The sequence below is a fragment of the Dermacentor andersoni genome, chromosome 7, assembly GCF_023375885.2.
Source record: "Dermacentor andersoni chromosome 7, qqDerAnde1_hic_scaffold, whole genome shotgun sequence".
NCBI lineage: Eukaryota > Metazoa > Arthropoda > Arachnida > Ixodida > Ixodidae > Dermacentor > Dermacentor andersoni.
Window position 1 is genome coordinate 28225856 of NC_092820.1, and position 24610 is coordinate 28250465.

General features: G+C 44.5%; 1 protein-coding gene across 6 annotated transcripts in view; it reads right to left on the reverse strand.

The window, feature by feature from the left end:
* Nucleotides 1-662: 662 nt before the first annotated feature.
* The window catches only part of LOC126535434 (uncharacterized), a 53194-nt gene continuing 29246 nt past the window's right edge, over nucleotides 663-24610 (reverse strand). Inside the window, exons 2-5 of one of the 6 annotated variants that reach the window (XM_055073121.2) lie at nucleotides 22196-22341; nucleotides 21372-21469; nucleotides 11969-12125; nucleotides 663-1986 (exon numbers count right to left, since the gene is read on the reverse strand). In XM_055073121.2, the coding sequence (XP_054929096.1) occupies nucleotides 1825-1986; nucleotides 11969-12125; nucleotides 21372-21469; nucleotides 22196-22341 (563 nt within the window). In that variant the 3' untranslated portion in view covers nucleotides 663-1824. Of the gene's footprint in view, nucleotides 1987-11968; nucleotides 12126-14317; nucleotides 14435-21371; nucleotides 21470-22195; nucleotides 22342-24610 lie in introns of those variants that run through there. The other 5 variants (XM_055073123.2, XM_055073122.2, XR_008613415.2 and 2 more) reach the window with 5 other exon arrangements.

Sequence of the window (24610 nt, forward strand, 5' to 3'; positions counted from 1 at the left end):
CTGCCTTGGAGTTCGTTGTCGCTAATGTCTGTGCTTGGGCATCGCTTTTTGTATTCCTTTTAGACATTCACTAACATTTTGCATATTCAAGAAGCCTGCGAGCACAGCCTTCCAACGTTGGATTTGTCAAAGCGGTTCATTTGTTTACATCTACATCTCCAGCTTCAGATCGCTGCTATAGCTTCGGATATTGTAAAAACAGCGCATTGCTGATGTGAAATAATCTCAGAACGTAGCAAAACATACATATCTGCACATACATACCTGCCGACCTGGCGAGATAAAAAATCTGGATACCTTTTTATGTGCGCTAACGCGGGGGGGGGGGGGGAGGTCGAACTTTCAGGCAGTGTTCGACGAGTCTTTTTGCAGGGACCTTGCAATAGCAGACTTTGCTCACTTCAAAAATTTGTCGGAGTAGCTTTGCTCAAAACATGGTCCAGAGTGACGGCCCTTCACTAGCAGTAGGTGTTGGAGGGTTGTGTTGCACATTGATGAGCGGAAGTCAGTTCTAGTTTCTCGCGCCGGGCTAAAATCCTCTCACACTCTGCCTTGCTATGCAGTATCGCGAGTAAATCGAGCATCACCTGAGCAACACGATGAAACATATTTCACATCGGTGTTTTTCATTTTTCCAACCATAGACCACTGCGTGCCAACCTTCATTCAGAATATGCTCTTGAAGACTATGCCTGTAGTGTGGCAAACTCAGCTTCGAGAGCATCTAAAGAATCTTCAGCAGATCATTGGAATCTTGGGGCTGCAGCTGAGGGAAACTCTGAATAAGGAAATGGACTTGAGAGCGATGCCTGTGAAACAAATTTCAGGTTGGCCACCTCTGCATTTTTCCGAGTTGTGTTTCAGAGTGGCGTCCACGTCCATGACGCTTCGCCTCGTCGCATTTCGGAAACATTTTCCGTAGAAGAGGCCTAACGTAGTCGCTGACGCTAACAGGTAGGTTGTGTTCGATGAGGAATCCAGTAAACAGGCACTCCACACGTATGACACTGTCGTCACAGTTGTTCTGGAGAAAGTTCACTATGTTGTCTTGCTGCTCAGTGGTGCGAACATAGCTTTGATGCTTTGCTTTTCTATATCTTCTTTAATTTGACCCACCAGATAACTTGATCAATTTTGTCAGTCCCGTCAGGGTCAAATAAACGGTCCTTGAAACACTTATCCGACTGCTGATAGAATGATCTCACTGTTAAAGGATGTCGCCTGATGAATCTCACGGTGCAAATATTTTTTTAATCCTTGAACTACTAGTGGAGTTACTGCATCGACACCCTGCTTTCTCTTTTCGTCTCCGCTATCGTGCTGGAAGCTAGACAGCACAAAAACCAAGAGGGCAAGCCCCAGTCAAAAGATTAATGTCACAGCACCTCGCTGCCATCTCAGAGGCCTCACAAAGCAGGCACAGCTACGCGCAGTGCAAAGACGAAATGATTTTCCTGTTTTTTTTTTTTTGAGGTAGCAGCGATATGCATGTTTCATTTACCTAAAAATTAGCAATTTTGTACTACTGAGAATGCTTTCGCTATCACAAGATCAGCCAAAAGCATTAGTGGGTCCAGATGCTTTAGACAATGCTGAATGATGGCATTGTGGAAGTGGAAGCAAGCGATTTTTGCTGTATTTGACACCAGACTGTAAAGTCCCTGCTGCATGCAGTGCAGTAATATTTGGCGCGCAAGTTCACTGAAGCCGCTATGACAAATAAGCGAAGTTTTTTTACTATGTTCAAGAAGTGCTTGACAGAAGCAGTAATTTTTTGAAGCACTCTAGCATTTCGCAGAATTTTCAAAGTTTAGAGGGCAAAAGTCACAAGTTAAAGGTGGTTGTGAATATGGCCCCTGTTACAGAACGCACATTGAGCTCCTGCAGCGTGTTGTGTAACTTGCGGCCGTCCAGCTCGGCGGCGTTGATCTGCTCCTCGTGCTCTGCCACTCTGGCACGGAGCTCATGGACAGACTCCAGCTGTGCCTGCCAAACAAACACAGCTGTGCTTTCAGACACCCAAATGTGGCGCATTGCGGATGTCTTCTGTTGTGTTTAAAGGAGCCATGAAACCAAGTTTTCTAGCTTCATCATTGCATGTTCAACAGCACGCATCCTACAGCTAGCTGGTGATATCTGAACCCATTTGGCGTTTTCCAAAATTAGCATTTTTTTATATCTCAATTGAACCGTACAGCAGTTTGGCAACACCGACAGATTGAAGTGCATTTTGTGTGGTCAAATGTGTGCAGTATAAAAGCAGTTTTGTTTTCGCATGTGCGTCACAGCATAAGCCAGAGATAGTTTCTGCAGGTGTTCTCTGGTTTGTGCCGTTTGTATCGCACCAGTGGAGAAATTGCATGCTCAATGTAATGGCAATGTCCTTGTTACACCATGATTTCCAAATTTTTTGAAGCAGATGACACAGCAGTGGCCCTTGCACTTGATGTCATACAAGCCACATGAAAATGGCTGTTGCTCTCGGTGGGAGAAGCTTAAGGGCAGCAATTTCAAATAGAAATTTTGAGTTAAAAGCAAACGAGAGCCCGGTTCCTTCATTTCTTCACTCCACTCAACTGTCAGTTACGACAAACTGTTACTAGTTGAAAGGCCATGTTATGGCCCGTCAATAGCTGCTTCAAAATACAGCCGAATCCACTTATAACCATCCCAGATATAACAATCTATAGGTTATAACGACCCTGTTTAAGTGCACTTACGATTTTCAGACCCTGCCTATTGAAATTGCTTCCAGATATAATGAACATTCATTAAATTGCCGTAATAATACAACGAATGTTTCGAACCCTGTCACAGTAAAAAAGAGGACGCACGCAAGGTACCAAAGCATGAAAGTGCAACCGAACTGGGCACATAGCAGCGCGTGCCCTGTTCCAGTCCAGTGGCAATGATGATGATGCGGCATTCGAGATCAGCGAGAGACTGCTGGCAGATTTCAAAAACCACGAAAAAGGTCCCACGCTTTCAAGGTGCGTTTCCAGGGAGGAGCCATACAGCAAGAATAGCAGGGCATGGGGCATCCACTGGCAAGGATCGACGGTTACTACGGCATTATCAGGAGACCACGTTCCGGCAGCACTTGATTTACGTGTTGCTAATTGCTAACAGTTTGTCGTAGCACTTGACCTTTCGCACATTGCACTTTTTTTGCCCGAAGCGACATAGATAACGTAATTTCACGGCTCTTGTGCAATTGACTAGGAGTCGTAATGCTGACACCTTCGCAGAATGGCAGCATGCCGCAGTGGTTTCTGTAGTTTACACTTCCAGCAAGCTAGAATACTTTGCTCTCGTGTGCAGAATACAGCCATGTCCCATTGCTAGTAGAATAAATCACAAGCTCTCAAAAAATGGCACCTGTGCTCGCAGTTTCGCAATGATGGGAGATTGGAACCAGGCACGCTTTTGGAAAAGCTATATGATGCGTCTCATTCTTTAGATGCACATTTCTAAATGAAATTAGCAGTTAGTGTTGCTGAATCGTTACTGTCATCGCCAGCTTCAGCGTCAACTTTTTAGCGTGTTTAAGGGAGAGTCCGTATACAACGAACTACTGATATAACGACCACTTCCTGCGGAACTATCAAGTTTGTTATAAATGGTATTTTTTGATTATGGGGTTTTACGTGCCAAAACCATTTTGATTATGAGGCACACCGTAGTGGAGGCCTCCGGAAATTTCGACCAGCTAGGTATCTTTAACATGCACCTAAATCTAAGTACATATGTGTTTTCGCATTTTGCCTCCATCGAAATACGGCCACCATGGCAGGCATTCGATCCCGTTACCTTGTCAGCAGCCCAACACCATAGCCACTGAGCAATCACGGCAGGTGTTGTAAATGGGTTTGACTGTACTGGAGCACCAGAGAGTGCATAGACAGCAACACCTTGCGACACTTAGTTCAACTACAATCTGTTCATAAACATTTCTGTATTGAGCAAACATTGTTGCCAAGGGCGAAAATGAATGCCATTATGTGTCAAAATTTCGTCATTGCCCCGTCTTACTCAGTTGCATATGCGACTTCTCTGCAATCTGCTATCTCACTTTTGACTAGAATGCAATGTTCTGAGCATTTGTGTAGCTTTCATGACTATCAGTTTCTAATTGGCATTTGTTAACGTGCGAGAATTGCTTCCTCAGATGAATGTTTTTTTATTTGTATGCACTGCATAGCTTCAACTGACCATAAAATCACTATTGAGGCAACCATATCAACAAATAAATACAGTAGAAGCTTGATTGATCGAATACGGATATATTGATTTGTTGCTTATATAGAACTTTTCCCATATCAGAGAAAAAAAATCGCATGCATTTTCAACTTTCTGTATCAAATGTTGCCGGACATAAAATGGATAAATTGAAGTCCGCAGCCCCAGACTGTGTGCCCTCTCACAACAGGCAGTAGGCTTTCCCGCAACACATTTGAACATAGCGGTGGTGCAGTAGGCGTTTCCGACTTCTACACTCTAGGCCACAGGCACATATTTATCGCACAAGAAGCATCATTTGACCATATGCACTCCGGTGACCAGTGGCAGGCTTTCTTGCAACACTCTTAATACCACCCACAACAAGCAAAGCAAGGTTTGTATAACAGTTCTGCCGGCTGCCAATATGGATGGTAGCACGATGCTGCAGTCTTATGATAAGGAAGTTCCAAATGCCCAGGTGCATGACCAACTGCAACAGTATTTCTGCGATGTACTCCTGGAACAGGAAGTCATGGATGACTCGCAACACAATCCAGCGAGCAGCCAAAGTTGCACAAGCCAGACAACATGCTAGACAAGCATAACAGGAGATAACATGCACTGAGAAGGTGATGAAGCACCTGAAGAAGTGGGCATCAGTTAAAATCTATGGGGGACCATGCACACTGGGCCAAATCAACTCGGCGCCGAGCTACATTTATTTTGGGGCCGGCAAGGGTCTTGCTGCCATTGCATAATCGCCGGTTCACTTTAGTCTGCTTTACCACAATTGGCCTCAAGCTCCACTACTGGAAAAGCTGGCGCCACCGTCGCCATGACGTGCTCTTAGGAATCACGTGGACATAGTGGCCGCGTCAGCTGCTTCGAGAGCGCCGAAAACGAGTTTAAATTCCCTCGTAGGCTGGGGATCTCATTTAGTGGCGAGACATTCCCACTTTGAGTGTCTCCTTTACAACGCTTGAAAGCACTACAATAGGTAGTGGCTGTCTTTGAAGGCGCGCAACATGGCAGACTACTGCTCAGTGCCGCAGTGCCGAACATACGCAACGGGGCCCCAGTGTCAGCCTTATTCACACGTAGCCGCAGGACAAGAAGCTACGTGAAGCATGGCTCGCGAAACATAACATCGGCAAACTGTGATCGGCTACAACTCGGGTATGCAGCAAGAACAGACGCGAGGAAGATTTCTGCTACGGCACCGGACCTGCGATGTTCGGTAAATGCGCACCGAGACTCTCGCCCGAGTCCACTGCCCGACTGATGTCACGACGGTTTCGCCTAAGAACTTGTCGATGCTATAGATACTGGCAAGTTCACTGAAGTGGAAAGGAAGCGGTAAGAAGCAAATTAAAAAAAAAGATGGCATATGGTCATGTTTGTGTGATGATTTAATACACAGGATTACAAAAATGAAGGAGCGGGAAATCACACGCTGAGAACACCGATAAACATACAGTGCGACGCAACTCGAGAAATAATATTGAAGCGTCCGAGAATTTAGAAGAAAAATGGATTGATTCGTCACGACGGCACATCACAGTCCCTGTAGGCATCGAAGTCTCTACATTGAATTATTTTTGAACAGCTCTGATAGCGCCCACGCAACAATGGTTGCTTGTATACTGTCAAATGGTCATATTCGGCGGCCTAAAGCTCGTGGCACGGTGTGAAAACGCGCACGCGGCGAAAGCGAAAGAGTGCGCAGACAAGCATGCAGACGCGCAGTTGGTCGCTGCGAATCTGTGCGATCACTGCAATGAGGCTTCATTCTATTACGCTCCATTTAGTTATACAAACACTGCAAGAACATATTTCACATAGTTTGCTCTCAGCGTTTACTACCTTTCACACAAGAAGCCGGTTCGGAAGACTACATCGTGGCGACCGCGTGCAGTGGCGTTCACTGTACATATTCGGCAAAGAGATAGCATCTGTAAAAGATTCTGTGCTTTCAGTTTGCCTAACATTATTATTTAGACAGTAAAATCTCTCGTTTCGAAAGTACTTACTACGTGCGAGCTCTCCCGGACGTTTCTGTGTTTTCAGTGAGCGCTGATAGCAAAACCTATGAGGAGCGCGCTGCGTGATCTCTCATACTACGCCAGCGAGGCGCTTCCGATAGATGGAGACTCCGTAACTCCTCGCCGCCAATAAAGCTGGGTTATGCAGCGAAGCAAACAGGATATTGTGGTGAAGCACATCTAGAGTGGAAGGGGCCGCTGTCACAGAACATAGCAAGCGTCCATTAGTCACACATGTGCACACACACTGCCCTTGGCGACAGTATGTATGCCGAGGAACCTAATAATTGTGCTGACTGAGTTTTTACTAGTGTTGCTGTGGTGATTTGCAGCCTTCTTCACTGTTATGTTTTCCTGGCTGTTACATTTTTTTCTGTAGTTCCTTGAAAAGCATATCAAAGGGATTCTACCATATATAGTAAATAAATAACCAAAATTATGCTTTTCCAACCTGCACGTTGGAATCTATGCAAAGCGAAGCTTTAGTGAAGTGGTTGATTGAATGCGATATTGACACATGTACTTGTTCATCCTTCTCCTGTCACCGCTTTTGTTAAATGTTAAACATTATCACTCGGCAGAGGACACACCTGTATGATTCAGAAATATTTTGAATGTTATCGATGGTGCTATCCATTGTCTATTCAGTCAGTGTTTTATTTTCACCAAACAAAACATCTGTGAAAAAGGGGAGATGGCGAAAAAGCTGTGGATACTACAGCTTGACTAAGCTGCAATCAACAAATTGTCACCACACCTTGTGCAACCAGACTGTACGCGCAACAAGAATTGTGTAGTACTTTTTGGAAGGAGTGTGGGCAGCAGCAATTATGCTGGAACGTTTGACAAGTCATGTATCCTACGCGTTTGACCCGCTGCTCATATTTCATGGATCGGCGACTGTGCTCACCACTATCATGCTTCGAGTGTCACTTGCTTTCGTGGGCAAAAGTTTACCCAATAAAAAGTTAGTTTCACAATTCAGTTTAGCTATTGTGTTTTTCAATGTCACTACAATGTAACAATATGCACAAGTAATTCTGCGCAACATGTAATCTCCTACAATCTTTATATTTATCCACAACAAAAGTTACCAGATGAATGTACTGCAATTTTTCTGTTCATACACAACACATCACGCAAGCTATGCCAAAACAAACACCAAATCAGCTGGATGCAGTCTTAAACAATGGATTAACAGTGATGGAATGATCATAATCCCATGATGCCGTGATCAAGACTATGAAGACGGCAAAACGACCATGGCACAAAGACGGCCAGCAAAAAGAAGATGGCATGAAGACAAAGTGACAGTATGAAGATGATAAAACGACAACACAATGATGGCAATCGCATGAAGATTATGCAATGACGACCACAGTATGATGACCAGGAATGATGACCACGGAATGATTACCTTGGAATGAAGTTGCTGAAATGATGGCACTAAGACAACAGTATCCCGACAAAGGCCAACAATGCCAGAATGACAACGATTGCTTGACAACAGCACGCGAGCATTGGGATGACGAAATGATTACAGTGGCATGACCATGACTAACAAAATGAATTGAAAAGTTACAACTTCTATGTGATTGCCAAGTTCATCTGTTTGCTGTGCCACTTGTTCAGAGTAGCACAAACCATCTAGAGAACACGTGAGTGGGAGTAAGAGGTTGTTACGTGATGCTCACCCTAGTATTTCCTTCCTTCATGTGTACGATAGGTGTTGACTACATTGTGCACCCAGCAATGGCTCCCAGGATACTGGAAAGCAATCTCAAAGGCCTTGATTTTGAGCAGTGCTCATGCTGGAAGCAACTGCAGGCACCGGAAGTTGCACTGTCAGTCTTGAATATCACTTTACTTTCAGAACGTTTCAGTTTGCTTTGCTGTTAAAACTGGATGCCACTAACATAGGTGAGACTGCCCAAAGTCATTCTGGAGCAAAATTGCATTCTGGAGCACTCTGGATCAGACAAAATTTCATTTTGGAGCAAATTGGAGCACATAAAATTTCATTTTGAAGCAATTTGGAGCAGGCCAGTCTGAATTTTGGTGAAATAATGGAATATGGCAGTGCACTTTGAAACCACGAAGAGACAGAATAAAACAACACAAGCACTGTAGTGTAACCGTCTTAAGCTAAATTTTTAAGCAGAATTACTCCGATATTGAAACTGTTTACTGCATGAAAATTTTGGTAATAGTGCCTGTAGATTTTTAATTAGTGACAGCAATCACAAAAACATGCAATCTGCAATAGTGATTGAAAGTTCAAAGTCTAGTCGAAGAAGTTGTTTATAAATAAATTTCTCAATGTATCAACAGCCTGGGGTGAAGTGCTTGTAAATGTGCTTCACCAACAGATCGCAACGAGAGGCTAGAGTTATGAACTACTGTGGCTTATTATTGCGATAGCAATTATATGGACACTCCAGGCGCACTTAAGCCGGCGGCAGCATTGCCGTGATGTTTCATATAAAGTTCAAGGGCAATATTGCCGTGCGCCCTATGGCGTATATGCGACTGAAAGCATGCCAAGGTTAGCCGCCGATGGTGGCTCAATCTCTCGCGCACACAAGGGATGAAAGCAGGGAGGAAGTGCGCAGTCTCGTCACGCACAGGCAGCTGCTACTCCGGTAACTACTGCATATGATGCGGCTACATGGCCGCATGCGCCCTATCTTGATAGCAATCTGATGGAGACAGGATGCAAGCACCGAGTGCTGATAGCTTCGTGTTTGCCGTTTTTGCTGCTTAATTCACATTGAAGCGAGAGCCAGCGCGAAAGTAAATTCGTTTGCTGCTGCTACCGTGCTCTCTCATTTCAGTGTTTTGACAGCAAGTGTGCGTGGTGATCGAGTGAGATGCATTCACGTTTTCTTGTCGACGCGTGACAGTGCTTGTCAATTTAGTTATTAAGCAAAGGATTACAGGCTAATACGACTGATAAAACTACTATTCTTACTACTATCCTTCCATTTTTACATAATAAACCAGGGCAATTCCAACTTTTTGGTATAACGTCAAATTATTCTAATCTTTTTATTCCAAATCTGCCATTAGCCCTTCACGATAGGTCAAAATGGCTCAGGCTGCACCCATATGGGCATTAAAACGGACTGGAATAGTTTTACATTATACCGGCCCTGGGGACACAGACGCCCACCCGCAGAACCCACTGCCAGTGTGCGCCTCCCTAATATCTAGTTCACTCACAGTGCCATCAGCCCAGTTTCCATTGTTTTGCGCCTCAGCTAGGGAGCACCACACCACTTAGCCCGCTGAACCATATTCTAGTACACCCTATATACAGCCATCCTGGGGAGGTACTCTGTAAGAGTCCACCTAGGGGACATGTCCGTTTCGTCTGCTGCTGAAGTATCGATTGGCTGTGGCGCCTTGCTGCTGCGGACGCGCAGCCCAGCCAATAAGAACTTCAACAGCAGACAAAATGGACATGTCCACTAGGTGGACTCTTACAGAATACCTCTGCTAGCCGTTCCAACATCAGCGACGACAGCCGGGAGTGGCCGCACGTGCACCGAGAAGTCGCGTTATAAGCGCAAAAATTATGAGAAACTGTGCAGGAAGCGCCGTCGTGTATATGCGGATTGTGACCGACTGCACTCTTTTGAAGAACGGATCTGCTCACTGTTAGCGGTGGCCATGGCCAGAGCACACATGCCGAAGCTGTTTTGACATAGAGTGGTGCAATTTTGGTCAATTTCCGGCATTTGGCGCAATTTGCATTTGTATCAAAATGGCGTAATTGGCTCAGGAGTCCCACTCCTGCTCTAAGCAGATGTCTCGTGTGATCATGTTGCAATACGCAGACTGATTAAAATCAACAGTTCAGTTATGCTTGGAGTGAATTGGAAACACCCAAAGTTGTTGATTCTCCAAACAAAAATCTCGCCAAATGTTAATCTTCTGTTTTAAGAAAATGAAGGGCAGCAACTTTGTTTTTTGCCTGCAAGAAGTTTAGCAGTGTCACGCTCTGCAACACCTTGTCTGCACACACTGGCTTTTATCAGTAGAACCCCGCTGTTACGTTCCTCACTGCTGCGTTTTCCCGGCTGCTACGTCGTTTTCATCCGGTCCCGGCATAGCTTCCATAGGATCCAATGTATAAGGAACCCCGCTGTTACGTTGTAGCTGTGAAAACGTTCCCGCATGATACGTCGCAACTTAGCACCCCGAACCCGCCTGGGCTAAAGTAGACAACGCGCTCCAACCGCCATTTTGGCTTTTGACGAGTTTTGGCTGGGCTTGGCCGGGCTTGGCTATGGAACTGGCTGCAAGAAGCCGCACGCCAGTTCGAGAGGCCGCATGAGGCCGCCACTAAGTGGCCATTCGTGAAAAATGATCTTACTATCATCACTGTGATTACGGTCACCGCTTGGTTGTTGGACGGGTCGACTCACGGAGGAAGGAAACTCGGGAGAGGCCCTGACGTCACTCTTTGTGAAGCTAAAGTGAAACCGGAAGTTGGCGTTGCTCGTGGCGTTGCTCCGCCTATCGGGCCTGCTCTCCTCTCTTGTTTACGTTTCTCCCAGGCCGCGCTGCGCGCAACCGGGCTGCTCGGACGCGCGCGCTCCGCAGCAATACTAAACAATCGTTAGCACGTTAGCACGATTACGCCAAAGAGGGCAAAATTTCCCGCGTGTATTCGTTCGTCCGTTGCCATTGCCGTGGCGCGGTGACGACAAGGAGCACGAGCCGCATGATGCCGGGGAGTTGCCAAATCCTAGCTTTGGAGAAGCCGTCGCGGCTCTGGACCTCCTCCGCAGGTACGTCGCACCTCACAGCGACGCTGACAGCAATGCGGCCTTCCAGGGTATTGAGAAACGTGTGGCGATTTATAGCGAGCAAAAGAAACGGCAAGCCACCATTCTGGACTTTTTTAAGTCCTAAGCGCACTCTGTGGAAATAAATTGTCTATAGTTGAAGCTGCACTTTTTTCATTAATTTTCGGAGCTTTCTTCACTGTTGCGTTTTCCCGGCTGTTAAGTTTTTTTCGCCCGGTCCGGTGAAAAACGTATGAACGGGGTTCCACTGTATTCAAAAGTTACAGCAAGTTGCAATGTCACCAAACTGGATGACATAATAAAGAGACTTTGATGCACTTTCTAAGTTTTAGAAGCTTAACCACACAAGAATGTAACAAGAATGCAAAATACAGTCGTCGATAAATTTGTCATACCAAATTTTTCAGACTTGCGCCATTATTCGGCCTTCCACGCAGCACCACCGCCTACCCCAGCACTAAAATAATAACCGAAATTTCGGGTGCTCAAAAACGTTTTGGACATGAACCGCATGTGCAATGCCACACACAACGGCCTAAACAAAAGTTGCCGTCATGCTGACCGACACGAAACCCCAATCAGGGTTGAACTAACAGAGGCGTAAGTACTACATTAAAATTAAATTAAATTATGGGGTTTTACGTGCCAAAACCACTTTTTGATTATGAGGCACGCCGTAGTGGAGGACTCCGGAAATTTCGACCAGCTGGGGTTCTTTAACGTGCAACTAAATCTAAGTACACGGGTTTTTTCGCATTTCACCCCCATCGAAATGCGGCCGCCATGGCCGGGATTCGATCCCGCGACCTCATGCTCAGCAGCCCAACACTATAGCCACTGAGCAACTGCAGCGGGCAATAAGTACTGCTTTAAGAGTCGAATCTCTCGTACCATGAGGACAGCACGCTCACATCGAAGACCAGCAAGCGCTCCTGTGGCATCGGCCAGACATCGCTCCAGAGTGGCCACCTGCTGCGTGGCCGAGCGCAGCTGCAGGGACAGGGAGTCCCTCTCCGCACAAGCCGACTGCTTTCCGGCCTCCCACGAGCTGCGCAGAGCCAATAAACATAGAAGTACTAAATTTGTTTTGATCAACAAAAGTACTTTTCGTTTTCTTTGGAGAGTAATAACAAGAAGCAAACATTGCAGGAGTGTGCAATAAAGCAATGAGATGACGCAACAGCAGCCACATATTAGTTTCTCCATGTGGGACCCCCGACAACAGCACGTCAACATTGTTTGCAACAGTGGTCTGAATGAACGGAGACCAGAAAAAGCAGTCAAACCAATCCGCACATTCTAATGTTTCCCTTCGTCGCTGCTTGCAGCGATTCTGACTTTCACAAGGTCGGCTTCACGGGGGATACTCCACTTAAAGGGCCCCTGAAACGACTCAGACAAATTTTGTAGACGCATAGGGTACAGCTAAAGTTAATCATTCGCACCACAATTTGTGTGAAGCGTCTTGTATTAAGAGAGCTACGAACAATTACAAGTTACCCTCCTCCATAGTCATGCATTTTCTGCTCAACTCCTCCATGCTCGATTGAACATGGTGCAAGGCAAGGTGCCGCTGCGGTGCAGTGCACCCTTGAACCGCGTAGCGAGTGGGTGTAGCCCGGTACACCATAACTGGCACCCCCTACACCTTTTCGTTTGTGGTGCCGCTTCTCGGCAGGAAACCTCGTAGTTAAAGAGCACAACGTCCAAGATGTGACATGAAAAAAAAGAAAGAAAGAGGCAGTTTCGCCCAAAAGGCGAAGCATCGATTTCGATGGCAAATCAGACAGCCATATGAAGTAAAAATAGTACTTTTATCGGCCGCATCAACTTGCAAACATTCGCTTGCTAACTAAAATACTAAGCATGGTGTCAGCGCGGACATCAAACATGAACACATCCCACCTAATGAATACGGACACTCGTCAAAACGCTGGCCTTAGGAAACATGGCAACAGTGGCGAGCAAAGCGACATTCGTGCTGTCTATCGCTTCAATGCAAATCGAGCGCAGAAAACACACCCCACGCAGAAAGCTATGAGCCACCGACGCAACTAGACTGTCCCCAACGTAGATCGCTCCCAAGATATGGCCGCGCAACCGCATGCAGCCGCCGCATACGCAGTTGCTGCCAAAGAGAACGGGCCCCTCGCAACGTTGGGTGCCTCGCTCACGAGAGAAGATGGCGTGCTTCTTCGCATTTATCCCTATCGCGCGGGCGAGATTGAGCCGCGATCGTCAGCTCTAGTAACCTCCTTATTACAAAATGAACTTCCAGCCAACTTGCCCCTTTACTCTGCTACCCTCGCACGCCTTCACTTGCACATACAGCGTAGGGCACACGGTGACGGTGTTATCGCCCTAGGACTTCATACGGAACCTCAAGGTGACGCCGACACCCCCGCCGACAGCAGAAATACGCCTGTAGTGTCCATATAATTGCTATCACAATAAATAAATAAATAAATAAATAAAGTGAATAAATAAATAAAATCACGCAGCCTGGAAGATCTTGAGAGAGGGAGAGAACCACCCCGCAACAGATGGCCACAGATGGAAAGAGCAAAGCCTTGTGGTGACAATCGCCGCCAACGTGCTCCCACGCACTAGCACTCTCCCCATTCCTGATAACGCAGAGTTCGAATTATCAGCAGCAGTGCAGATTTCAGTGTGAATTAGGGGGATCCGTTACACATTGCTTACAACGCATTGTTGGACGGACCACGGCGGCTACTTCGAATTATCCGAAATTTCGAATTAACGAGCTTTTACTGTATTAATACCCAAGACAAAAATCTTCCTTTCTGAAGATTATTGCAATATTTGTTCAAATTACAGTCCTACTGCCCTCTGGCACTTTCCTACCCACACCACCCGCTATCTAAGGTTGCAAATTTTTTGTTTTGCCCCTTTTCGACCACTCTTGGACGGCAAGCACCATCTATAGTGTTAGGTACTACTAAGTTTCATTTTTCCAATTTCTTTTCCTATCAGATTTGAATCTTTAAAGCACACCCGGAGAATGGGCATGGTCAGAGCAATGAGCACTTGTAGTTTCCAAGATCGCATCGTGCACCCTTCATCCACGGAAAGGTCGCATTTCAATGAATTGTAATGCACCTATGCGAGAGTTTAATTTTTTGAAGCAGCATTGACTCGGGCGACACCTTCGGTGTGTCAGATTTCATAACGGAGTTTCGCTTTCTTCAATGAATCATTTGAAAGTTGCTCTGTGCTTACCTAAGATATCCCGCATGGTCTAAGGGTTGCCGTCCTTATCTGCAGGTTGTAGCACCCTTCGGTTGGGATCATCTACTGGCGGCCATGCAGGGAGTAGACTTTCGCGTGAGAAGACAGCTGGGAGCTGACCTCGGCAGTTTAATGCATTTTTATACATCAAGAAATTCTTTACATAGAAAGCTGATCTTTGCTGGAATATTGCACAGGTCCCTTGCATTAAAATCTTAAGTCTAGAATTTTTTCAAGTTCTCTCTGTGTGAAGCAACATTGACATTCTTATATAACATTCTTTTTAAAATTTTTAATAAACATGTTTGGGACTAGTATCAGAATTTCTTCTTCAATTTGGTGCTATACACTTTAGTAGTATCAAGCATGCTCTCGTATAGGAAGACATTCACTAGACTACGCAAGAACTGCTGCTTCTCCAGCAGGCAGAAAAGTCCGACTTGTCTACCTTTGACAAAAAAAAAATTTATTGTGACAAATAGAACCAGGGATATCACCACTCAGAAACTGAGACCATCAGAAATGCTGCTTTGAGAAAATGAGGAAAAACAATTCGCATGTTAGGAAAAAGAAATGTTCCACATCAACCTGGAGCAAACAAAGGTGAAAAGATTCTTTGGCCCAATTTTCAGCTATATAAAGAGTCTCCTCCTTGATTGGGCATGGCAGTACCACAAGAATGCAGACGTCTAAACCGCTGTCCTTCATGCAGCTCGCCGTCAGTATACTCCTTATCGGTGGAGATGTGCGCACCGGGCTGCTGCCGGAAATGATCAGCATAACGCATATCAACACCGGCTTCCACGCACCAGATGATTCCTTCTATCAGTGCTGGAACAATTGGCCATGTGGTTCGGCGACTGACGCACCCTGCTGGACACATGACCGGCATCGAGCGCCACCTATACTACCAGCTATATATGGTCTTCCTTCACTGCCAGGAGTATTGGGCACGGCTGTACCACAAGAATGCAGACGTCTAACCTGCTGTCCTTCATGCAAGTGAGGAGGAGACACGGTAAATGTTTTAGATCTAGTAACCCCTTCTTGTTCATGCTACCGTGCCTGCAGCTTGTTGCAGTCCCCAATGTTTTGTTGTTATGGAAACTTCTTTTAGTAGCTGGGGATATAGAAGACAATCCAGGCCCCAAGTTAAACCAGATTGCTAAACGAAAGGATATCGCAACGAATATAAAAGATATCGAAGAACATCGGCTAATCGAAATTGAAGAAGATAGACGCCCTCTCCAAACTTCAAGAAAAAGTAGTCTCATGTGAAAACAACATATTGCAGTTGGAAAGAGCCTTTAAAAGATTCGAAAGCACGGTTGATGATCTGGAAAACCACAGCGGAAGATCAAATCTTGTTTACGGACTGTCAGAGGTTGAGGGCAAAAACAGCTCTGTATTGAAACAGAGTCAATCAAACGATCATCAAGGATACCCTTGGCTTGGAGCCAGTTGCCATGGGACGAATAAAGATAAAACAGACTGGTCATCTTAAAGCTACCTGCCTCAATAACAAATCAACGATACTGAAGAAAGGCTACGAACACAAGCACACTAACTACTCCATAGGTGAAGACTTCAGTGGTAAAGTGCGGGAAAAGAGAAAAAAACTCTGGGAAAGTACTAGATCAAACCGTAAGAGAGAAGAAAAAGTATACATTTTTTAATGGACTACATAAATGACAGCATATTTGTCTGGGATGACGAAAGAAACACGAGCTGCAGAAAAAAAAAATTCCGAAGGAAGTTGACCAATAACTCGAAGCCACAAACATTCACAGAAATAACATTGTTAAATGTGAACGCGAGAAATATTGTCAATAAAACTGAAGCATTAGAAAACCTGTTACTCAAGCACAGCCCTGACATTGTTGCTATTACTGAAACATGGCTTTCACCAGAAATATACAGCCACGATAAAGCACCCCAAATTACTGAGTTATCCATAAATATCGACCAACTCGAGGCGGTGGCGTAGTTCTGCTTATTAAGAAGCCCTTACCCTTTGCATTGATGTCCGATGTTCCAGATGTTGAGGCTGTGTTCTGCAGGATTATGTGCGATGATTTTGCAATACTTACTGGTTGCTTTTACGGAAGTCCTCTTCCTGGTCCCGAAAGTGTTATTGCTGTACAGGAGTTTATGCAGAAGCATGCTAGCAGCCAAGTTATTCTTATGGGAGACTTCAACTTGCCTGATACTGACTGGAATACCATGCATCACACTTCACTCTCATCAAATTAGCTCATTGATTTGATGCTAAATTTTGGGCTTCATCAAGTTGTAACCTCTCTTACGCAAACACAAAGAACAAGCAATAACATCCTAGATTTAATATTGATTAATGACAACTTCCCCCTAGATCTACTCCACTCGGAGATCATAAACTGTATCTCGGACCACAACATACCAAAGTGCCAGCTGGCCCTCGGATGCACTGCAACAGCCAAAAGTACTGAAGCTATTGTCCCTCATTTTGAAAAAGCAGATGATTCTGCTACACTAACCCATTTAGCGCACAAATACCAAGAATGTTACGAAATGGCTAACGATAGTTCTGTTCCCGTCAATGATCTCTGGCTTCATTTCAAGTGTATAGCCTCACACTGCATGCGTCATTACATCCAGAAAAAAAGAACAAAAAACAATCCTTGGATAACATGCAATTCGCGTCAAGTGCAGAATAAGACACTTGCAGCGTAACATGAAAAAGAAAGTACACGACAAAAAGAATCGCAACTATTCTGCGCTACCGACGAGTTCAAGTTAAAGAATAAGCTCGCGACGCATACATATTTCAATGAAACATTGCGTAACCTTATCAATAACAACCCTAAACGCTTTTGGAACTTCTTTCGTGCATGCCCTGCAGCAACACCACATTGACCACGCAAGGAAAAATTGGCATTTGCTCATAAATTTAACCTACACTTTCACTCAGTCTTTACTATAGATAACACAATTCCATATTTGCCACAGTGATCATTCCCCACTATTGACACATTAACAATAAACAACTCCGGAATATTTAAACAGTTACTTGAGTTAGACGTGAAGAAAGCAAACGGTCTCAATAACATTCCCAACGAGTTCTTGAAAAGATATGCTGAATGCAACAGTCACTATCTTGGCCTTATTTACCGCAAGTCACTTTAAATGTCAGACCTACCTGAAGATTGGAATATTGCTAAAATTCTACCGATTCATAAGTCAGTCGATACTAACCTTCCATCTAACTACAGACCAATTTCACTTACCAGCACATGACGTAAAATTTTGGAACACATTCTCAAACACTTAACCACAAATTTCAAAGAACAATTTTCTAGTAGACGTTCAACACGGTTTTAGAAGAGGTTTATCGACAGCCAGTCAGCTAACAGAGGTAGTACACAATCTTGCTTTAAGTATTAATAATCATAATCAAACTGACTTTTGCTAGATTTCAGTAAAGCGTTCGATTGTGTGTGCCATACTAAACTAACTGCCAAAATTACAGCTGTGATTGGGAATGGACCCATTACTGCATTGATAAAAACTTCTTACCGATCACAATTTCTCGTCGTCAAAAACATCCCATCTGCTTCAGTGCTTGTTACATCAGGGATCCCACAGGGACCAGTAATAGGTCTGCGGTTATTTTTGGTTTTTATCAATGACATTACAAGTATCATTGATTATAAAATTAAACCCTTTCCAGATGACTGCGTAATATACAGAGAACAGGGTGTCTACCAAGTTGAGATTTCCAAATTCCCCGAGTTTTGCAGGTTTTCCCCGAGTGCCTTTGCGAAATTCCCCGAGTGAAACAGAACTGTTTTATGTCAAGCCACCATGTCGCCCGATGCTGTCACTTTAGTAAGCATGCTAAAAAAATAAAAAAAGAACAACTTAATCCAGTTTGAATATTAAGAAGTCGTGTTTATTTTATTCCAAAAGAGAACAGAAGGGAGAGGTTAGTAAAGTGCACAGCAAATAAAATATCTTTGAAAGAAATGGCAAAACACATTGCGAATCGAGCCGAACATTCTCAAATATGAATAAAAAGAGATGCATACTGAAGCAAATATTTTCGAATATGAGCTATTTCTATCAACTTATAGCAAGCTCATTGGTATGAGGCCCGAACTTTGTAACAAGCGAGATTCTCTTAGCAGCTGGAAAGTCAACCTCAACTGTCTTGACATACTCTCAGCCCGCGCACAACGCCTCAATGTTGTGTTTTACTGGTTTTAAGTGTTTATTTGGTTTGGATGATGGTCACCTGCATCTGGGCATCAGCCACCACTGTTTTTTGAGCTCAAGCTCCTTGAAAGGAACGATGGCACGCTTCCTTTCCCATTCATTCCTCAATGTGTAGCTCCTTTGTGTTCTCGTCCTCCTTCCGCCGCGCATTCGCCCCATGGACCATTTGAAGCATCCTCTTAGACAGTTGTAGTCAACGTCCGATTTTCACAGTCCCTAGGGGCTGCAAAAATGTCCGAAAAGTGGGCAGTTCTAAAACATGAATGCATGTCTTTTACTGCCCTTGAGGGCTCAAATCGCCACAGGCATATCCAAAAAAGTTCTGAAGGCCTGCCAGTACACTTATTAGGCATATCGGTGCTCATACTGCGACAGGAGATGGCGCGTACAAGCGTGTATAAGTAAGGAATACATACTGTGTCCCGTGACAATAGGCATTTCCCACCGCTTGGCTTGTTACGCTTCACCAGAAGTACTTTCGCTTATGCTTTACAGCGTAACAATTCTGTATTGAGGTGAAGCTGACTTTCGGGAACAGGCATTATGTAAGGCGCGGTGTTTTCCGAGCTTCGAAGCCAATTGCGAGGACCACAAAGGTGGTGGCGGTGCCGTTGCTGACAGCGACGAATTGTTTCAATGAAAACCGTAGCACTGAACAGCAAGAAGCTTATTAATAGCGAACGTCGAAGCAGCTAGGCCTAGCGTCGTCATGGTGGTGCGCACGGCTGCCAGCGGATTTGCGTGCAAGAGCGCCGGTTAGAGCCGGCAAGGCAATCAAAAATGGCTGTGGTGGTGGCTTTGATTAATGCCGCTTCGGACCTGTGCTGATGACAAAATCTCCAGAAGATCTGACAGTGAAGGATTGTTGCATCCGAAATTTCAGACGTTCTGATACACTGGCCCAATGGGGTACGTGGTGGTGCCGTGAAGCCGTCTGAATTATCGGGCATCCGGAAAGTCTGTCGTCGACTATACACAGGCAACTCCTCCAGCCGACGACACAGCTTAAAGACCATTCCTTACGATTCCTCACTATTACTCGAGCCAGCATTACAGCGACTTTCGTTCCCTTTCAATAAAACTACAGCTAATTTTCTCCGATAGAAGCACAAATTCCCCGAGTATTTCCAGACTACTCAAAATCCTTGAGAATTCGCAGTTGGTAGACACCCTGCTGATGTATTCGTTCTCTAAGGAAAAGTGCAGTCTCGCAGCTTCCGCAAGCGGCTGGATATAGTCGTGTGCGGAGCACTACCGCATGCAGGCCACAAAGCATGTCGTGTTTACCCCATCTAGACAAAATTTGCCCCAAAATTTGTCCTTCGCAGGCAATATAAAGTTATAGTCAGGTCCTTTAAAAGCGGAATTCGGTGCATCGACAATAAGGGCAGACAAACTGAGTGATAAGAATAGGCTATTATATCTAGGAGTATGTTGTATACCGATCTGCTCTAACAGGCAAGGACTGTATTTGGAAAAAACGAATATTCGAGAAATTGATTACACTAGACATTCAATTTGCAAATTGAATTATTTGAATGTTCACTGTTTTATATGACATTAGCTTAAGAGATGAAGGCGATTTTGTGAAGTTCCGACAAAAGTATCCGAGCATGTAATTAGCGGTAAAGACAGCATGAGAGCTACACCCTCATGCCCTTGGGGTCAACAGATATTACAGAAAGCACATTTTACAACGCATTGGTTAATAAAGGCGCATTTTTCATGATCTCAAATTGTTAGTAACAATTTCGGAAGGCAATTCCAATCATTTCATGTGCATGGTATGTAGGACTCTAGTTACAACTGTTTTACACACTGGAATGCCCACCTTATGAGCACGGTCCAGTTTGCGCAAAATGTAATGGGGAGGAAATGCTACTAATTCATGCAAGTAGGGATGATAAAGTTTGCGAAAAGGGCTTAACTGGAGCATTGCACGACGTGAAGCAAGCGTAGATAGTTTAAGGTTACCTTTCATTAACCTGACGCTCACAATTCGGTTGTAATTTAAGAGTGCAAAACACAGACTTATTCGGTACATTCACTGGAAATAACGCAAAATAATGCAAATATGGATCCCAAATTAATGCAGCATATTCCAACTTAGGGCGAATGAGTGTTTTATATAACATTAGTTTTGGAGACAAAGGTGAGATTACGAAGTTACGAAGAAAGCATGCAAGCACACAATTAACGTCACAGACAACAGGAGGTATGAGTAGCTCATGTTAGGTTGCTACAAATGTGAACTGCGAGGTACTTGTATGAAGATACGCTGTCTAATTGTGCGTTACTAGTTCCATAAGCCATGTACTACACAAGTCAAGGGAAGTGTTAATGTCAAACTGAAGAGTGTCGTCGTTAGGTCCTGTTACTTCTAGGAAAATTGTGCCATCATCGGCAAAAAACAGATGAGGAAACACAAGATGGTAAACGCTTAATATAAATGAAGAAAAGAGGACTCAGCCCTGCTGTACACCGCAATGAACGGTGCAATCTGTAGAATTTATGCTGTTAAGCTAAAAAAGGATGGTTAACAAGAAAACGTTCGGTCCAGGTTATATTGCAGGGATCAAGCTTTAATAGTCGTAATTTATAAACAAGCAGTGTATGATACACTCTGCTGAAGGCTTTAAAAAAGTCAAATAAAATGCACTCAGCCAAATACCTGTTGTCGAGAATGGTGTCTACACTGTGTGCAAATAGTGAATGCTTGCATGCATCCCATAGCGAAGGTTTGCTGTAGTTTTTAACATCAGGACACACTCAGGCAGAAAGCATGACCCACCTGAGAGCAGACTCGAGTTCGCAGACTATTGTGGTCAGCTGCGCATTCTTGTTCCGCTCGGCCTGAAGCTCAGCATTGATTTTCTCGAGCTCTTGCAGCTGCAACAAGAACACGCAAAAATTTTACTTGCGGTCACATGTTATACCCAAGTGTTGGCACTGGCTCTTGAAGCCTCTTCTCTGAAACATTTCATGTCTTATGTGCCTCAGAGAAGCCTAATTTCCAATAAGGTGAAATCATTAATCAGGTGCAAAGTCATAATTAGTGTATGTGCCTCGCACATGCCTAATCAGGCAAAATTATCAATCAGGCACTCAGTTATACTTAGTGTGGGTGACAGTCCGGAAGAACTAGGGAAGAACCCACCACGACTGTGGCAGACTTCATAATGTCTAGTTCTCCTGGACTACCACCTACACTAAGTATAACCTAGTGCTTGATCGATAATTTTGCCTGATTAGACATGCGAGAGGCACATGGACACTAAGTGAGACTCTGCACCTGATGCGCAATATGCCTGCTGTCAGCAAATTACTGCCTCGTCCTTTCTCTTCAGCAACAGGGTCATGCTCACTGTGCAACCATGCTAACACAAATAAATTAACAAACCTCTCCCAGTAATTATATTTGTTTACCCGGCACGTGGGGAATAAGTAAAGGAGTAGAGTAAGGGGACAGAAAGAGAGAAGCACCGACAAAGTAAATGACACACGCGATCCAGTGGCCACATTCTCAAAGCCTATTTGGTAGGCTTGTGGACTTGAGCATGAAACTGAGCAAGTGAACAAAAGGGCGAGGTAAGCAGGGAGGTAGACGGTTCTCACCCGGCTGGTGCTCTGCTGGCTGAGCTGCTCCTTCTCGCCAGTCACACTTTTCATGCACTCCTCAAGATCATGCAGACGGCCCTGAAGATCCCAGGGCTTACGCTTGCCTGCTGCGGATGTTGCCAGTGCCCCACTGGTGGCTGCACCTGCACACCCCCGATTACACTTGCGTTACAAGCAAGAGCGTGCGAATACTCGAAAAGTTTGAATATTGTATTTTTCTTATTCGTATTCAATTCGATAGATACTGAAAAATGGTTGAATGTTCGAGTCAAATCGATTATATTGCTGGCTGTGCAGGAGCAAGCATGGTTCTTGGCATTCGTTTTTATCTAATTTAACAATATTGGGGTGATGTTGTACTGAATTTTGCAATGGTCTCGTGCTGCTAGCGAAATTTGTTTCTTCGTCTCCAGAGACAAAGTCTAAACCTTATGGGAAAGACAGTGTTTCAGTAGCAAGGGGCACGGGTCTACAGGCAGTGAAATTGCACTTTGTTTTTTCGCAGCGTCACCCCAAATTCGGAGCTTATTGTTTGACAGCAAGAGCGATGAGCGAAAACTGGCACAGGGCCAAGTGCATCCAAGTTTACGGGCATTTGATGCGGTATTATAAGGCATAGACTGGTGAGGACAACTAGTAGGAATTACTAAATTTCCAAGTTAGCACGAGCGAAATCGCAATGTCTTAGTATAAGACTTACTAGCCTAGCTTTCTAACATTGAAAATGCAATTGCAATGTTTTGAAATAACAAATTAACCCAACTTGCTAATAAATGCATGTGCATATCATTATTCGATTTGATAGTCGAAGCTAAATATGCTTATTTCAATTGATATTCACACACCCTAGTTATAAGTTTAGACAGCTACTTTCACATGATGCAACCAACTCCGGTTCAAGCACAAACAGCAAAGAAGGCTGCTTTAAGGAAACAGCACCGAAGCGTAACAATGCAGGTTGCTTTGCTGTCCCAGCAAGCAGGCGACGATCATTAATGGAAAGTGGAGCTGTCATATACAGTGGACTCAAGCAAATACACACTTAAAGCCAACTGCAATGAAACTGGACCGCAAAAGAAAGTGTCTGTGCAAAGTATTACATGTTATTTACCAGTGGATGCTTCATGATAGGCTTGTAAAAAAAGACATGTGCAATACTGAAACAAGAAGATAAAAGACAGTGGCATTACCACTCGCCAAGGATGGCGCAAGATCCAGAATGTTGAACCAGGGAAGCTCTTAGGCATAGACCTTGAAATCGGGCGGTGGTCGCAGCGCATTGAAAACCTCGGAGGCCATGTGCTGGGACATGTCATACCCACTGTCTACCAGGTGCATTTGCCAGCCACTGAGGTGCCATTTAACTCTGCCTACCGTGCCCACTGGGCATCGTTAGCTCGCTATCGATGGTTTGAAACAGCGCTTTTGAGACCTTCCGTGCTGATGATAATTTAATGGGATCCCCTTTGAAACGGGGCAGTGACAAATGTTTTTTATCTAGCATTTTTGTATATATCTCCTTAATGATGTTTTTTTTCTTTCAAAATCTACCTTGTACTGCTAGCAATAACTGTAAGAGATCCAGTTGTAACAACCTCTTCCCACCAATACACTAAACGTTTCTTGCTTATTTTGACTGCTGACCAGCTAACTCTTCCATCCACTTTAAACCCAAGCGCATCTGGAAGGTGTACGTTACACACGGTTCTTATTGGGTGAATCTCTTCGCATTTAATTGATATGTGCCGAGTGGTCTCTGGTTTTTTGCTGCAGCAAACACATGCCTCATCTAGTTCCGAATATTTGCTCCAGTATAATTTTGTCCTTAAACAACCAGCTCGAGCCTCAAATAGCAAGACACTGCCCTTTGTGTTATACATACAGGTATTCCCTTTGAGTAATTTTTCTTATTCTTGTAAACCTCCACAGTCCTTTTTCTTTCCATTCTTTGCATCCAATTAACTGCCCGTTTCTCACTTTCTGATCATTCCTGGTTGTCATTTACAGTTTCAATTACTCTGTACTTGGTTGCTAGCTTTCTCGACCTTTCCTCCATCCTGTGTCCACGCTTTTCAGGTACAGATACTTGTGCACCTTAGCCACCCATTTGTTTTCATTCATATTCCCGAGCCTTTTTGAAAACTAATTTTGCTCTGTGCTTTTTTGACTTCAAAGGAGGTCCAACCCGTATCATCCTGCACTGCCTCGCTTGTTTTACCATGGGCTCCCAAAGCCAACCGGTCTTTGGTTCACTTCCAAACACAACAAGATATCCGATTTTAGACACAGATTGGCATGTGCGAATGTTAGCACTGGCTCCATTACTCCTTTACAGAATCCACACACCACACCATACTTATTGTGGCCACACAGTGCTCCGTGTTTTATTGCAGCATTCTGCTTGCCCTTTAC